General features: G+C 40.5%; 1 protein-coding gene across 6 annotated transcripts in view; it reads right to left on the bottom strand.

Annotated features, from left to right (window-relative positions):
* Positions 1 to 16227, bottom strand: part of MAP3K20 (mitogen-activated protein kinase kinase kinase 20) — a 92175-nt gene that overhangs the window by 49571 nt on the left and 26377 nt on the right. For all 6 annotated transcript variants that reach the window (XM_040602586.1, XM_040602587.1, XM_040602589.1 and 3 more), the window contains 5 exons: positions 11105 to 11192; positions 6710 to 6811; positions 5877 to 5942; positions 4881 to 4909; positions 4639 to 4776 (listed from right to left, as the gene is read on the bottom strand). In XM_040602586.1, coding sequence (XP_040458520.1) covers positions 4639 to 4776; positions 4881 to 4909; positions 5877 to 5942; positions 6710 to 6811; positions 11105 to 11192 — 423 coding nt within the window. The remainder of the gene's footprint in view (positions 1 to 4638; positions 4777 to 4880; positions 4910 to 5876; positions 5943 to 6709; positions 6812 to 11104; positions 11193 to 16227) is intronic.

Here is a 16227-nt window from a genome sequence, read left to right as displayed (position 1 = left end):
TGGCAAGAGAAGGAAATAACTTAGCAGTCCCATATACTTCAGACAAAAAATGCAGCGTACAAAACAGCCAGTTTAAAACAAAAGCCCCTGGGCCAAATCCAACATGAAGTTGAGCAGCCTTGCAGAGCCACCTCATCGGTACAGCTGTACCATGAAGCCACAGAGAAAAAACTCAAGTTTGCCCATCAGATGGAAGATGTATTTAGATACTGCTCTAAGTAAAGAACATAATGAAATACATGTTAAATGTCTCCAAGAGCCCTGAGCTGGAAAACTCTGCTACCTTTCTTTCAGAAGACTGTAAATTTTAAGGGTTGTCTCGTTTCACTCATGCATGTACATTTGTGCAGAACATTTTGCACTGAATTCCTTTATCATGACACCTTTAGTGTTTATTTCCACTGCTGGTACGGATCACTGCCTTCCTAAACTAGCAGTGCTATCATAAAACACTTCAAGACATAAAACAGAGTTCAAGAGAAAAACAACAATCTGACACAATACACCTTATTTTTACTCATAGTAGAAGAAAGTAAAAGATAGAAAAGTGGGATGTCAGAAATCCTTGTATTTATTTACACAGGTTTAGAAAATGATCTAAACCAATGCACATTCAGGCCAATGGTATACATAAAGCCTTTCCTTCCAAAGGGGACAAGTCTCTATCTTCAGTTTTATAGGACCTTCAGCCCCATCTCATGGATTAGCTACCCTGAGTCATCAGATAAGGACTGATAACTGCATTATCAGTCTTTTAAAAAGCAGCAAATGGGTTATCTTCTGCATTCCCATTTGTCTCTTCCCGTCCCCAGGGTCATTCAGCAGCAGAAAGAAAGAAGCCTGACTTACCCTGGCCTCTTTATTGTGAGATACATTCTCTTCATTTTCAGAACTGGCTCCCCAGCTCACCTCATATGGAAATCAATCTATCTTCCATTTCTGGTATAATTTAATTGAGACTGACATGGTTCACTTCCCCTCCCATCTCTGATGGTGAGCATCACCTGCTTTCCTGATCACATCACTTCTCTGTGATGACAGACAGCAGGTGCTCACAGAGAAACAGCCAAGCTAGATATAATGATGGAAAACAAAGCAAGATCATTTAATATAGTGGTTTGTAACCTGTAGCCTCTGAAGATGTTGGGCTCTTCTTTGCATACAGAGAAACAGAAAAAGGAGAGACAAATGTATGAATGCTCATCCTATACATGAAGCTTATAATAAGAACTATATGGTCTTCAGAAAAAGCTCACACACTTATTTCTGTAAGCTTAGCTGCGCATTTCAGTTCATATCTTCTCAACTATGTGACAACAACCAAAAGGAAAAAACCCAAAACAACAAAACCCCTACATCCCCAACCCAGTGCAAAGCTGAAGATTCAAAGTGCCATATAGGATAAGGAACATCCAAATGAGTAATTTGAGAAAAAGCAAACAGTCTGAACTTCTTCACTGAAAAAACCCAAATGTTTTCCCTTGGTAGGGAAGTGTTCACAGATGAGGGTCAGGAGCCACAATTAAGAGAAGTACAGCATAAGCAGAAAGTGTTGTACTCTTACAGGTACTGCCCTTAGGCATGAAAATTAGGTCAGTCCTCTCTGCATTGATCCAAGTGGAAGTTAAAGATCTCATAATTCTTTTCAAAAAGAGCAAGGGATAACCCCTGGAGCTGGCCAACATTCCCTCTATAAATAACATATGTCCTCATAGTTAGAGCAATGTATGAACTATTGCTAGGAGCATAACAGCTGCTACATTTAACGGCAGTCTCTATGCTACCAACAGACAATTAATGGCTTTACTTTTTTATTCTTTTAAGTGTTAAAATAATTCAGCTACATCACATAAGCTTTCTACGATTAAACACACTTATACTGATACACAACTACGCACTGCAAAAAATTTTGCCAGGGTAACACATTCTAAGCATATATCTTCATGATTTCAAAACAGCTTTTAGAGTGAACACTGTCATCCCACATACACTTTCATGTCTGGAAGAGATGTGAGGAATCATTTTTGAGCAACACACAGAGCAACATATAAGTCAATTTCTGGCTTGATGACTTGCAACACTTGATATCTTGTTTAGAGTATAGGCTTGAAAATGGATAAAAATCACAGCATGGCTGAAGGGAAGTGCAAGATCTCCTGGAACATTTAACTTCAGCATTTCATGGCAGTATTATAAATTGTTTACTATATATCTCAGAGAGAATATATGGACCTCTTTAACCACCTATGAAAAGCAGGACAAGCTAATCTGAACATTAGCCATAAACAGGGATGCAACTGTTCACAAAGAGGAAAACTCTTTACAGCGGAGGAGCAACTCTGACCGATAAAGCTGCAGAAAGCCTTTGACACTTCATGGAAAAAAGCTCTCGCACACCTTAAGCAGAATATTTAAAATCACAGAGTGGTTTGTGGAAAGAAAAGCCAGTCAGGGGAAAAAAAAAAAAAACAACAGCAGAAAAGAAATTAAAGAAAACCATGGGGAAGGCAACAAATATTGCAAACAGAGTATCTATTCCTAGCATCTTACTAGTTTACATTTGAAAGGATTCTGTTCTTTGTTAACAAGACTTTAACTGAAGAAAAGCAGATTTGTCTCTCTAGCACAAAAGCTGCTGGCAAGTGTTACACTTTGAAAAGGGATTTTTAAATTCTGTTTTTATAGATGATAATGATTTGAAAAGACAAAAACACCCTTTCTAAGATTTTTTGTTTTCAGTCTCCTAGCTAATTCTCTGACAGTCTTACACTTATTATTGGGAGACTCCATCTTTCAATGTTATATTCGGACAATTTCTTGCTGGAATAACCCCATTATGTCAGTAATTTCATCAACACAGAACTTGGGCCAATGCCATTCTTCATTTCTATGCCTGTAACTCCACTCTGAAAACAATGGTGTTCCAAGACTGGAGTTATAAAAAGAAATTCATTCCTAAGTGCTTATGAATTCATAAGCTTCCACCCACAGTAGAGCACATTAGCTCAAAAACAACATATTAAAATATGAGGGTCATGTATTATTAGGCATACTAAAGTAGCAATATACACCCGTAACCACATTAAAATATTCTGGTAACACCGAACAGTTTTCATATGGAGGGTAGTTGAGTAGTTGAGTTTTACCTCCAAGCACAGAACAGTCAAAGGACCTTTACTTTTTGGATGAGGAAAAATAAGACTGTGTGACATACTGTTCCCAAGGCTCTGGTAATACTTGACATGATAAGATACTAAACAATTTCTTACCTTCTCCCACTTCTACAATGTTCCTTAAAGTCAATTCACACCAAGATGACTACGGAAGCGGTTTGAGCTCTAAGACCATGTCTGGAATTTCTTCTCTAACCTTTCTGCTCTGTTTTGAAACGGGAATGTCTCCCTTCAGTGGATAATATGTAATTGCTTCCAGTAACAGTTTACAGTAACATTTACATTTGTTAGCTTATGTTCCGTTACTGTTTTGTGACCTAGTTCAGGTAAAGCAAGCAAGGATTTTGGATCTGCCAATATAGGCTTTTTCTTCCTCCTTGCAAATCTTCAGCCTTTCATTTGTCAGCGATGCCACATCATCTCTCATCTATTTTTTCACTATGAACAACTGACTGGAAAAAGGTTAAGTCATCTTCCATTAGGACATCAGCTTAACTACGTATAGCCATAGGTGCTAGCTTAAAACCATAGTGCCTCCCTCACATCTGTCTCCTCTCACCACTCAAAGAAAAAGAGGCAATACTTGACAGGTACTGAAAGAATTCCTCATTCTGCCACCAACCCTTGTATCCACAACCAAAAACGGTCAATACACGGCTATGCATGGAAACTACAAACCCACTTCCTTTCCCCCCCCCAAGTATTCATTCCTGTTCTCTGCCAGAGAAAGGCTATGGCACTAGGCACACAACTGGTCTGACCAGTACGGCTATTTCTAGCCTATTCTGTATTACACAGCAAAACACAGCAAAACCAAATTAGAGTTTAACTGTGGACAGAGAGAAATAATTCACATTACTGTACCTGCAAACCTGAGATTCTGATGAACTTTGATTGTTCCCCCTTCAGAAAAATGGCAAAGCAATGCTGGCCTTTTCTATATTTTCAGATGGGACCTGTACCTCCACAAAAGGCACAGTCTCTATTCTCACAGCTAATGATAGCAGGGTCATTTAAACGATTAAGCATGGAGAAGTGGCTAACTTTTTAATATAAAATAAGCAATGCTCCCATTTTACGGAAAGTGGAACCCTAATCATTTCATCCTGTTTACACCTATTGCAAAACAGGCTTCTCCTCTGTTCCACCAAAAAACAAAAGCAGAGGTTCATGATGCAGATTGTTCAGTGGCTCCTCCAACCCTTCAGGCATAAGCTGAATACTTTCGGAAAAGCATGCACTTCCCACACTGGCATGCTGCTAATCTAATCAGATAAGGATCTTGCTAAACATGCAAGACATTGTTCTCCCTATAATTTTCAAACATATAATTATAAATTATGGGTCAATCTTGAAAGCAAGCATGGTATTTTTTGTCATCCTTATGTAGAATTGTTCTTGCATCACTCTAATTCCATCACACTAGAGAACTGCTACTACACATAGGGAAATGAGAGGTACTCACTACTCCATATGAATATGTGTCACATGTTTCAGACACTGGGAGACTTTGGATAACTTCTGGGGCCATCCATGGAAAAGTGCCCACTAATGACATGTGTGTTGTATGTGAGTGGAACCTTGAGGCACCAAAGTCACAGATCTGGCAAAAATAAATAAAAAAATAAACAGATATTAGAGTATCAACCTCATTCATTAGGCATCAAAACAAGTAGCAGCACGTCTCTACAAATGAAGTGTTCATACCTTTAACACGCCATCAGCAGCTATAACAACTGAAAATGAAAAAACAATAGGTTACAAGAATGCTATTAAAAATAAACACAACACACTTTTACAGCAAAAGACTGCTTTTTGTCAAGAAAATGATCTTATGGTGAGCCAGCACCTGAACATGCACACATGCACAATTGTCCTGGTTTCCTTGAGAAGCTTTAGAGAAGATCTGCTGACCTGCAAGCCTCTGAACAAACGCAAAACCTTTCAGGCCTTACTGAGTTCAAAGGCAGCAACACAGCTATAGATAAAACACAGATAAACTCCATTCTCCCCAATCTAGTTAGGCTTAACAAGAAGCTCTCTGAAAGTTTCATTAATAAAAAGAGAAATCTTTCAAGTGAGGTGAGATCTAGACTCTTCTTGACTTATCTCCCTGTGTGCATTATTAAAATCTGTGTCCCTCCTACCCCACTACTATTACTAGTGAAAATTTCAGTTAAAAGGCAATGTTCAGCAAATTTCAGAAATGGTTGTCAACTGCCAAGTACAGACTAACCAGTGCAGCTCCACACTGAGTGCATATTACTCAACAGCATGAGTATCTATGTGTCAAACGCCAAAACAGGCCCCAGTAAAGGTAAGATTTTCAGGTAAGAAATAACAGACCTTATCCAGTCTATTGTGTCTGGTGTCTGCCAGCCTTTTCTGGTACTCAACCTTTCCAAATAGAAAAAGGAAGTGAGGAGTGTCCAGGCACTGTCTGACAGCTGCTAAGCTGGGTACAATCATGGTCAGCAAGACACAACTTGAAAGAGCCCTCCACAGTGCTCTAACTGTAATGAAGCTTAGAGAGGCTCAGGATGGGGAGGAGGGAACAGGCTCTTCTGTGCCTCAACATACGTAGCTTGATGAGACCCAAGGTGTGTGTTAGTACTGCTTGTTCACAAAGCTGAGGTATAGATTTAAAGGCTACATTAACAGGTAACAGCAAATGCAAAGCGTTTCAGTGTTTTGCTACTTTACCATTCCTGGACTTCAGATCTCTGTGGATTACTTTGACTGGAGCTTCCATGTGTAAATAGTGCATTCCTACACAAAACAAGGGAGCAATCTAGTTAGGCAGGCTGAGTGTGGCCATCACGTATCAGCAGTCATGTGTTCTGGTTGCCATTAACTGCACTCCCTACAAGCTGGCATACCTGTATGCCATATTGATATCCTGCAGGAGAAGCAAAGTTTCCCATAATCTGAGTAAAAAACTCTAAGCAAAGCTCATATATCTCTCAGAGCATGTATATGGGTATTTTAATGGCTTTTAATGTCATACTTGGTTATTTTTTCTAAGGTGGTGTCCACACAGGGAAGCCAAGATACGAGTTTACTCTTTGTTCATTAGTTTACACTAATTCTTGTGCGGTCACAGAGAACACAAAAGATGAAACAGTTTGTTCTGCATTACTATATGAGGAATTTCAGTATGTTTGCTCAGAGTAAGTCCTTAGCTTTCTTAAACGTCCCAATTCCAATCAAATGTAAGGATAATTATGCACTTTACCTCATAATTACTCTATATCAGCAGAATTATCCTCTTGGGACTCAGGGGCAAACCAGAAGTAAAATTGGCTCATAGAAGCCATTTTCACTCCAGAAATTGGTTTCCTAATAACCCAGGAACGTATTAAAAAGCACAGTGAATAGGGTTTGCTTTTTTTATGTACATTTGGTTAGTTTGGGGTTTTTTTATTGATTTGAATAAGAAAGTATATGAAGTCAGAAAAGCCTTCCTAAGGAAAGCATCTCCAGCTGTACACTTTGCTGGCTGTGTAAGACAGTAATGCACCGCTTCTCTGGCTTACCTTTAGCTATGTCAGTTGCCCAGGTCATGATATGATCCATATCCATCTCTTCACTTTTGTTACTATTAATGTAATCAAACAGTGAGCCAGCAGAAGCATACTCTGTTAAAAAACAACAACAAACTCACTCACATGACATTTTAGAACACTGCATCTAAATTGAAAGATCTAATGGAAACTCTGCCAGTTCAGAAAGCAGTCAGCCTCTGGCTTAATGACAAAGAATTTGGGTTCAGCAGCTAATATTATTATTACAGTAGTAGAAGAGTCATAGTCTGTTCTGATTATCCCAACACAGATATAATCTACTGCTACGGGTAAACAAACAAACAAAAAAGGTACAATTATGTATAACAATAGGCATTAAAATGAAAAGGCATTAGAAAGGTCTGGTGTCTAGAAAGCTCAGGCAAAGCAATTCAAATTCCAGAGCAAAAAGTTCTGGATGCTCCTTGTTCAGGATCAACAGACCTTTTTCTTAACTTCTCTCAAGTACACCTACAGAAACCCACAGCAGGATTACATGGATATAAACAAGGGAATTTTTGGCCTGTTGGTGTTTGCAAGTGTGGCAGATGGAATCCAGCCCAACTGTCAGAGCTCATGGGGCTGAGAGCTGGAATAACAAGCTAGTTACACCTACATGCATTTGGGTGTAAAACTGGAGACAACTAAAACCTCCATAACACCACTTTCATATAAACTGAACTTCTGGCATATCTAAACTTGCTGCTCCTGATCAGAAGAACAGTTAATGGATGAGAATTTTGTGGTATCAAAACCTGTTTCCAAAGACAGAGGATACGCCCCACTGGTAAGCAGTACTGCATATAAATCATGCCCCATAACAAAGGACGATTTTTTAATATATTTTTTTTTAAGCAAAACTAGGTGTTATATATGTAATATTCTGTTAGGAAGAAAGGGTTTGCAAGTAGAAAGGGAAATTAAAATTTTATTTTCCTATTTCCATGGAGGAACAGAGTAGCAGATCAAATCATTTGTTCATGAAAAACATGGAATGATGAAACTAGAGATCTGACCCTGAGGTAAGCAGATTTCCATGTGCTGCAGGTCACGTTCAGCAATCTAAAGGCTGTAGCTCCTCTGCTTAGTATTTATTAAATAAGCTTTATGCTTGTTTAGTATTCATTCATGTTTCACCGAAAAAACAAGAGAAGGTTGGTCAGTTGAAGCAGCTGACACGTTTTCTTCTATCTGGTGGCCAAGACAGAGTGGGCACATGCCACCCAGTATAGCCCATGTAGCACAAAGACCAGGGTGATGCAAGAAGCAACTTTAAGTTTTTCATCAGTCTCTCCCAAGGGTATTCAGCATGCTTCTCAGGCAGAATTTAACACCTATTTGCGAGACTCCCAAAATCTTCATACCAAAGGTGGCAAAGCAGCTGGCATTTGAAATGCTCAATTTCAGCTATTTCAAAGCAGCCACAAAATCATTCCCTCTAAGAGTACATCAAATATATCCAAATTGTGGTTAATAATATTAATGATTGATACGTGACAGACTAAATGCATAAAAAATAAACATTGGTCCTTATCAAGGAAATCAAAACCATTGGGAGATTGCTGCGTGGGGAAGGAAGCTCTGGGACAAAACTGCTCTGCAGCCTAGAACATGGTAGGTCATATGAGAAGATTCTGGCACTAAATGGAAGGAAAGAGGGAGAAAACTGGAACTCCCTTGAAAGTAAACACTCAAGCGGCAAGTTAGGTTCAGGACCTGCTGCTGAAAGGAGCCACTGCAGGAGACAGAAATGTTGCTTCTGATGTCACCAAAAGAGGAGTAAGCTGCTGACCTGCACATTTCCTCAATTAAAACATGAGCTTTTTTTACCCATGATGTCATCATCTGTTTTATAAATGGATTCTTCAGGAATAGGTTGGCTGCACGCTTTGCATGCCTTTACAATGCATAACTTGAGCTACCAGGGTCAGGGACAACGCAGCTCCCCGAGCCCTTTGCCACTCTGTGTGAACAGAGGCAAGCAAGTGTCAATCAACAAAGCTCAATCCTTTAGTATTTCTTCCATGTATTTATTGTGCCACAGGTTTTTACTAGGAGCCTACAGATTTGGAAATCATATCACGACAATAATTTTCTGTCAATAATGGAAAAGAGGTATTTGCTTTAGAAAGAAATGCTCTGAATGCCTGACTGGACCCACCCTGCGATGGGCTGTGGGATGCACCACACGCTTCTGTGCAGACAGGGGTCACAGGCTCTGAAAACCTTTTGGGAGGTGGCAGCTGCGGTCAAAAACCAGATCTGAAAGCTAGACATCAAGACCGCTGTTGACAGAGACAGCCAGTCACACCTAGAATGACGTGATCCACGTTAGCAGCTCACCAGGCAGGATGATCAGTTAGAACACTGACATACATCCCAGCAGGGAAACGTGTTTTGACTGCAGATGCAGCCTTTCGCAGAGAACTCTCTGACAGTCCCACGCAAGCTGTTATGTGCAGTGAACGCTTGGTACATGCCAATGCTTGGCTGAATGCCCTCTCATCTCCATCACTCTGAAGAAATATTAGTTCCTCGGGATTTCTTCTTGTTTGAGATTTTCCCTTGTAAGAAATGGATCTCTGACTAAACATGGGATTAAGTCTGCAACACTGAAGGCCATCCAGAAGATCATGGAGTGAAAAACTTTCTAAAAGGTCTTTCAAGTGCAATTAAAATTTCTTCTCTCAGTAGCCATTCTCTCATTTGAAAATAGTGTGGGAAAACAGAGCCTTGCTTCCCTTCCAACCCACGGGACTGCAGTCTCCTTGGAAGCTGCAGGGAGAACCAATGCAGTTTGTTAAAGCTTTTTTCTTTAGCCAGGGTGGAATCAGAGCTCCCCAAGTAACAAAGTGGTTGGACTACACAGCACAGTCTTTTTCTCACAGATGGTTAGAGTCCCCATTCCCAATGACATAATGAACTACTTCAGCGGCTTTCTGTCCTGTGACTGGCAAGCAGGTCAAATGTCTTTTGAACATTAACCTTCTGTGAGACCAAACTGAGACCTTTCTGACACAGACATCACCCTGCGTTGTTGATTACATACCTCCTTTGTTACTCTGCTTGCTGGTCGACACTTATTACTCTTATGTTATAAATTATAGTAAAATTACATGACCTGATTTACTAGCTTTATAAAATTTTTAGTGCTTTGAGAAGGTATTCAAGTTCCTGCCTATATGCTGTCACTAGTGCATCCTCCGAGTGGCATAGACTGTGGTCACCTATGCCCCTCTGGAGTACTGGTTGCAACACCGTGACCTCCAGTAGGCTGATGCTCCGTAAGTAAAGCTCCCCATGCTCTGAACAGCGCAGTATTGCAGATGTGCTCCCACCGGATTACACTGCCATCTACTGTGATAACTGGATGTCTAAGAGACAGGTAGAAATAACTGAATTTTCACAGATTCTCTCCACCATCCGAGAACCAGTAAAAACCTGAATGGCAGTGTTTCAAACTGGTATTACACTGTGCCACGTGCAAAGACTACTCTTCACATAACACTCTTTGAAGTGTTACAGACATGCCAAAACATGTCTCCTAATCCACGCTTTGATGGTTTTTACCTCTCCAAACATGTGTTTCAGCAGATGGTAGATTTCTTTGCTTAGGGTTTATTTTCTACTGCTATCTTACCTAGTTTCTCCCATACAGGAAAGGGACTAATTACACTATCTGTTATGTAATTTTGTATCTGGACCAACTCCCAAGGGAGCTTAAAACGGTGATAGAAAAAAATACACCAAACCCACTCAAACTCCAAAGATCCCAAAACCCAACAAAACCACAAAAGCCAACCTCTGCATAATTCCGAGAACACGAGAACGAATGAAGCCTAGTTTCCAGTTGAATAAATGGAGTTGTCTTATGGTGTCTAATAAACCACTATTTCAAGCTCTTCCCACAGCTGGGAAGTTCCCAGTGCAGATTCTCCTATTTTCAATACAGGCAGAACTCACTGTGCACCTTTGCTCTAAGCAGTCTCTCAAGCCTTTCCTTTTTACAAAACATGCCAGAACTTTGTATCATGAGAACCTCTACTTCTGTCACACGTCAGTTAAAATGGAAAATCAATTTACAGAACAGGGTAAGAGAACATAGTAAAAGCTTCTATTTGAAGGAGTGCTGAGTTTGTGTATGAAGACAACCCCAGGCTCCAACTGTCTCTGTGCTGCTACCAGCCACGCTCCCAGCCTGGTTCCCACCTCCAGCACTCCAATTTACATTGAGGCAGGTGGTGCTGAGCACTCTAACGTCCAAAGAAGGACAGAGCAATTAGCAAAACACTGAAATTGGGTAAAGCCAATACCTTCTAACACTGGAGTTCTACAAAATTGAAACAAAGGTCAGACAAAAATCCTTACCTGTAACTATGCCATAATTTGGAGGTTCAATGACAGCTCCATAGAACTGAATGATGTTTTTGTGACTGAGGACACTGAGTATTTCTGCCTGTTGAAAACAAACGAACAAGTTAGACAATTAAGAATGGGACATTTACTACAATAGTTGATTTTATACCCAAGCAGGTATACACACACACACAAATATAAAACATACATATAAACACACACATGTATCTAGGAAAAATTGTTCACAAATGCTTGGCATTTGAAAACATCCTGAGAGAGTTTGGCAAAAAAAAAATAAATAAAATAAAATAAAAAAAAAAATCCAACTATTCGTTTATGGCCAAGGCACAGATGTAGAAGCTAAGTCTTTGGAAAAACTGAAGGCCTTGGAAAACTTTGTTCAAAAGAAGGATCTGCAATTTTTGGCAGAGTTGCAGCAGCCCTATCCAGAATTTGTGTTTATGCACAAAGTACTATGGGTTCAGCAAGTCCAGCACTTCAGGCTGTGAGAGCATACCATGCACACGCAGCTCCATCCAATATTTACTGGAAACGTGGAGTTTCCAGGCATGCGCTGTAGGGTTTGATGGAATACACACAGCAAGCAAGCTTGAGAGTGCCAAATAGCCAGCAGTGCAGTTGACACTGCTCCTCAGAGAAGACTGCAGATGTTTGGAAATTCTGGATAAATATACAAAACCTTCAAATTCCACTTGAACAATGCTTCTAGGTTTGAGGATGAGACTGGAAGACAATGAGAATGTATCCACAGAAACAGAAACCTTGCAGTTTTTGAGAAAACAGGTCAGGTATCTCCTTCAGGGTCTCTCAATAGTTTTGCTTCTATAGTATATTAAAATAAATACTCAAGATACTTTACAGATGTTTTTACCCAAATATACTTACCATGCAAATACAGATACATACTGTTATATATTTTTGTTTACAGCAACGCATTACTTTAAGACTTTGAGATTATGTTAACTCTATACCAGCCAAGACCATCTAACAAGAAAAAAATCACAACTAATTTCTCTGAACTTATCAAAGATATCTGATCTGACATATCCCTTCTCAGATCCCTTGACTGGCTGTAGGAGTTTGCTGTTTACCTCTAGACAAGTCCTCCCACATTTGCTTAGATAGCTGCCAATTAAATTATTTTGTGGCCTTGTAGATTCACTGGAAACACTATAGCAGCTTTGATGCAGAAGACCATGGTACATCAGCTAGTGCTCCTGTAATAAATGTAAAGCCATAGCAAAGCAGTATTTTTTTGACCTGTGTTTTATAGCTGGTACCACGATACATGTGCATAACTGCATGATTACAGATAAAGGCATCATATAGCTCAATTTTTTGCTGTTGTTGCTTAAAGCCTTTTTTAAGTAACTTCCACACAGTTATGAATTAAGATAAACTTTAGCTAATGCACTGACATATATACATACTTAATTAAATCTTTAACTATAGCTTTGAACTTAACTTGGGTCACAGTATTCTTTATGCTGCTTAGCCTGCTCAGCAAGGGAAACAGTGTTACTATGAAGTGAGTAATCTTTTTTCACAATACCAGTAAAGTAATTTGTAAAATATATGCTGTTTTCAGCAAATCATACTGCAGACTGAGTCACCGACAAGTCCACAAAATAACTTAATCGGTAGCTAGCTAAGCAAATGTGGGAAGACTCATGTGCAGGGAAATTGCAAGGCTCCTACAGCCAGTCAAGGGATCCGAGAAGGGATCTGTCAGATTAGCAAGGGATCTGTCAGCAGCAGGAGCTCTGCTCTCCAGCCGCAGCCCCACCAGCCTCCGAAGGCAAGGGACTCCAGCACCAGCACTGCCTGCCTCATGAGCTGCACCTCCAACCTTCTGTAGTAGGCTGGAACATGCAGATTACAGCCTAGTTAGTCATTCAAAATGCCATCTCCAAGGGCTAGCAAACCCAAGATCCCTATACTTCAAAAACGTTTGTATCATGGTTTTATCTTCTTTAGGAAGTACCAAATTGGGGAATGTCCTCCAATTCCTACCCCATAAACAGGACCCCTCATACTCCTTGACTGCCTATCTGAATACTGTTTGAAATGAGGCAGGAATAGCAGGCCACAAAGAACATTAGACAAATTATCTAGACCATCTTTTCTTGAACACCTTGGTCAAGATGAGCGGAATAGAAATATCTTCTTGTACAGTAAAATCTGTGTCTTCAAAGCACTGTGCACACCACCTGCTGGCGTTTACAATAGATGTACCTCAACAGCTCATCAGAATTAAACTGACTGGTCTCACATTCAATGTTCCCATGGCATAATATATTTAGGTCCTGGCTACTACATAAGTAGTCCTACATGAATCTTCCGTAGAGAACGATTAAAAATGCCACATGATGAACACACCCAAGTGCAATAGCTCCCTATTCCACTGCAGCAATGTGCAGAACCCAGTGACCATCTGCTGTCTCACACAACATGTGGCTCGATCCAGCAGAAGCCCACCAGGGTCACTGGACAACAGGAGGGGCTGCACTCAGCCATCACCCAGTGCTACCCTGGAATGGGTAACCACCACGAGCAGCACCGGGCCAAGAGGATGAGTTCTTTGCTGCCACAGGCATACCGACACACAGTGCTTTGTTATTTGGAGAGTCAAAAATAATTATTTTCTAAGATAATCTTACTTACAGCGTATTACAGACCGAGATCACATTCCAGGAGTAAGAAGAAATGCTGTGTCGACCATGGCTAATAATATCATCTTCACATTCATGTTCATACTCTAACCCGGGCTTTAACAGACACCAAAGGAAGCTTCCATCTAAGATTAAGGAAAGGCACCCACTAATTGCCCACAGATATTCCAAATTAAGAACTGGAGGGAGAAAGACGCCAACTCTTTCTAAGGACCACTACTTCTGAAAGAAATCCTTTCTAAACACTTTTAATCACTTTGCTGTTGTTAGCACTAGCGATTCTAGACTATTCCTTTCATGTTTTGCTCTTTTCAGTTGTCGTAGATCAGCTGTGAACTCTTATTAGCCAATTTAAAGACACTTATTCCTTACAGCGAGAACAAATCAATCCACATCTTTGAAGCTTTTGTACTTTTTTTGACAAGGAGGTGCAATATTTCAATGAAAGACTGACTTTCAGATAGCAAATTACAAAGTGGTGGTTAAAGACCATTTTTTTCAAAGGTCTCTTAGGCACTTACAAGAATATTTAGAATCACCTTTAAGCATCAAACTCATACTTAAATCCAAAATGCCTAAATGCTTGGAAGAAAATCCTGCCATGCATCTGTCTGCCTAAAGGCCTCTGAAGCAGCCAGCCCTCACTGGCTTGGGCAAGACACACTTCCCTCCATAAAGCTGCTATCCATCTCACACAACTTAAATGAACATTAATTTCCTTCCTAAAGCCATGGTGACTACAAGTAACAAGTCTTCAATTACTTCCTTAAATTACTTTTTTGTGTGAAAGACAGAAATTTATTTTTTTTTATGTTGGATTGAAGCAGAACTAGAGGAAGCTCAGCTGAAGGAAAGACACAACCCAAACACATAAATACAAACTCCTTGGACATAACATAGAGACACATTCAGACACAGAAGGTGACTGCAACAGAGCTGAGTGTTATGCTTAATCCTGTGATAAGCTTACTCACAGCCTGGTACTGATCATCAAACCACACTACAACCATTCACAATGTACTTACACCACAGGTATGGGTGAAATTATGTCCCTTTCAAGTCCCACTGAAGGGAATTATAGACTAGATGCTATTTCTCGAAGGCAAAGGGATTCAGAAATCTAAACAAACTAATCCACTGTTTACGTAATTTAATCACTATCACAAAATCCAAGGTCAGAGCAAATTACACTGAAAAATTTTAATTTAATCCTCACTCACCGACTCCTGTAGCCTTACTGTAAATCAAGCCCAGCTCATAAGAAAACTACAGTATAAGACTTAGGAACTCAAGTAATCCCTCAGTGTACAAACTAATTGTGTCCTATGAACCATGGTATGGATCATAGTGCTTAACAGGTGATTCCTTTTATGCCTGTTTAATCTCTGCTTATTGACATATGTGAAAATGTCAATTACATCATCTATGGCTGACATCACCCTACAGATGCTTCTAGACCCGCTAGTACTGCTCTTAAACCTTCTAGTACAAACAACCATGCATGAATAATTGTATCTGAAGTATTTTCAGGAGGTAAAAAAGAGGGGTCTTCCTGGAAGCCTTGTCTGCGTTCAGCAGTTTCTGGACAGAAACCACCAACACGGATTTGGAGCATGGCCAGCAGCAGATAATGGGACAAAACAACCTACCTGGAGAGTCTTAGTGGTGTCGTTAGGCTCAGCACACGCCCCAGCCCCCTGGCATGACACAACTCCTAGCTTGCTTTTGCTCTATCCAGTGCCGGTGCAGCAGGAGCAGCAGACGCATCCCAGCTCTGACAAGACCTTCAAGGTCGGCACTGACTGCAGATGTAGGCGACAGCCACCAATGCTGAGCCAGCGTTACTCAGGAACACGGACAAGGCCGTATCGTCAGATCTTTAATTGCAGCCACAAAGGCAGTAAGGATGTGGATGGAGACACTTTGCATACAGCTGTGTTGTTGCCTGCCAGCTACTCATACCAGCCACAGCTGCTCGTTAGAGATCCCTATCCCAAGGCAGCTAAAGTTAGCAAAGACCAAACAACTCAGCATATTTTAGTTACTCTGGTCTTCCTTGGAAATACGTTAGAAAGTTGTTATATTCACACACATAGTCAAGAGAAGTGATCAAGGGTTTGGGCTGTCAGCTTCTTCCAGAAGTACAGCTGGGTCTGCAAAAGAACATCTGTCTGCAGATTATCAAAAGTCTTCTCAGTATCAAAAGGCTTTTTTGCTTGGGTCTGGGCAAACTGGGCCCACAGCAACTTAACCACCATTTCTTCCAGGTGCCTTTGGAGCAGCTGGCTGGAAAAGGCAAACTCCTGTCACCCTTCCACGCTGGCCCGAGCACGCTGGTTTAGGATTAACCCAGGAAACAGCTGTAGCCCCTCAGGAGAACACTGGGTCAACCAGCAGCCTAAAAACTCTCCTGCTAATAAATCAGTTAACTGCAGAGCAAGA

The sequence above is a fragment of the Falco naumanni genome, chromosome 8 (assembly GCF_017639655.2).
Source record: "Falco naumanni isolate bFalNau1 chromosome 8, bFalNau1.pat, whole genome shotgun sequence".
Classification (NCBI taxonomy): Eukaryota; Metazoa; Chordata; class Aves; order Falconiformes; family Falconidae; genus Falco; species Falco naumanni.
Note: the sequence above shows the minus strand (reverse complement) of the source record. Positions and strands in the feature narration are given on the sequence as shown.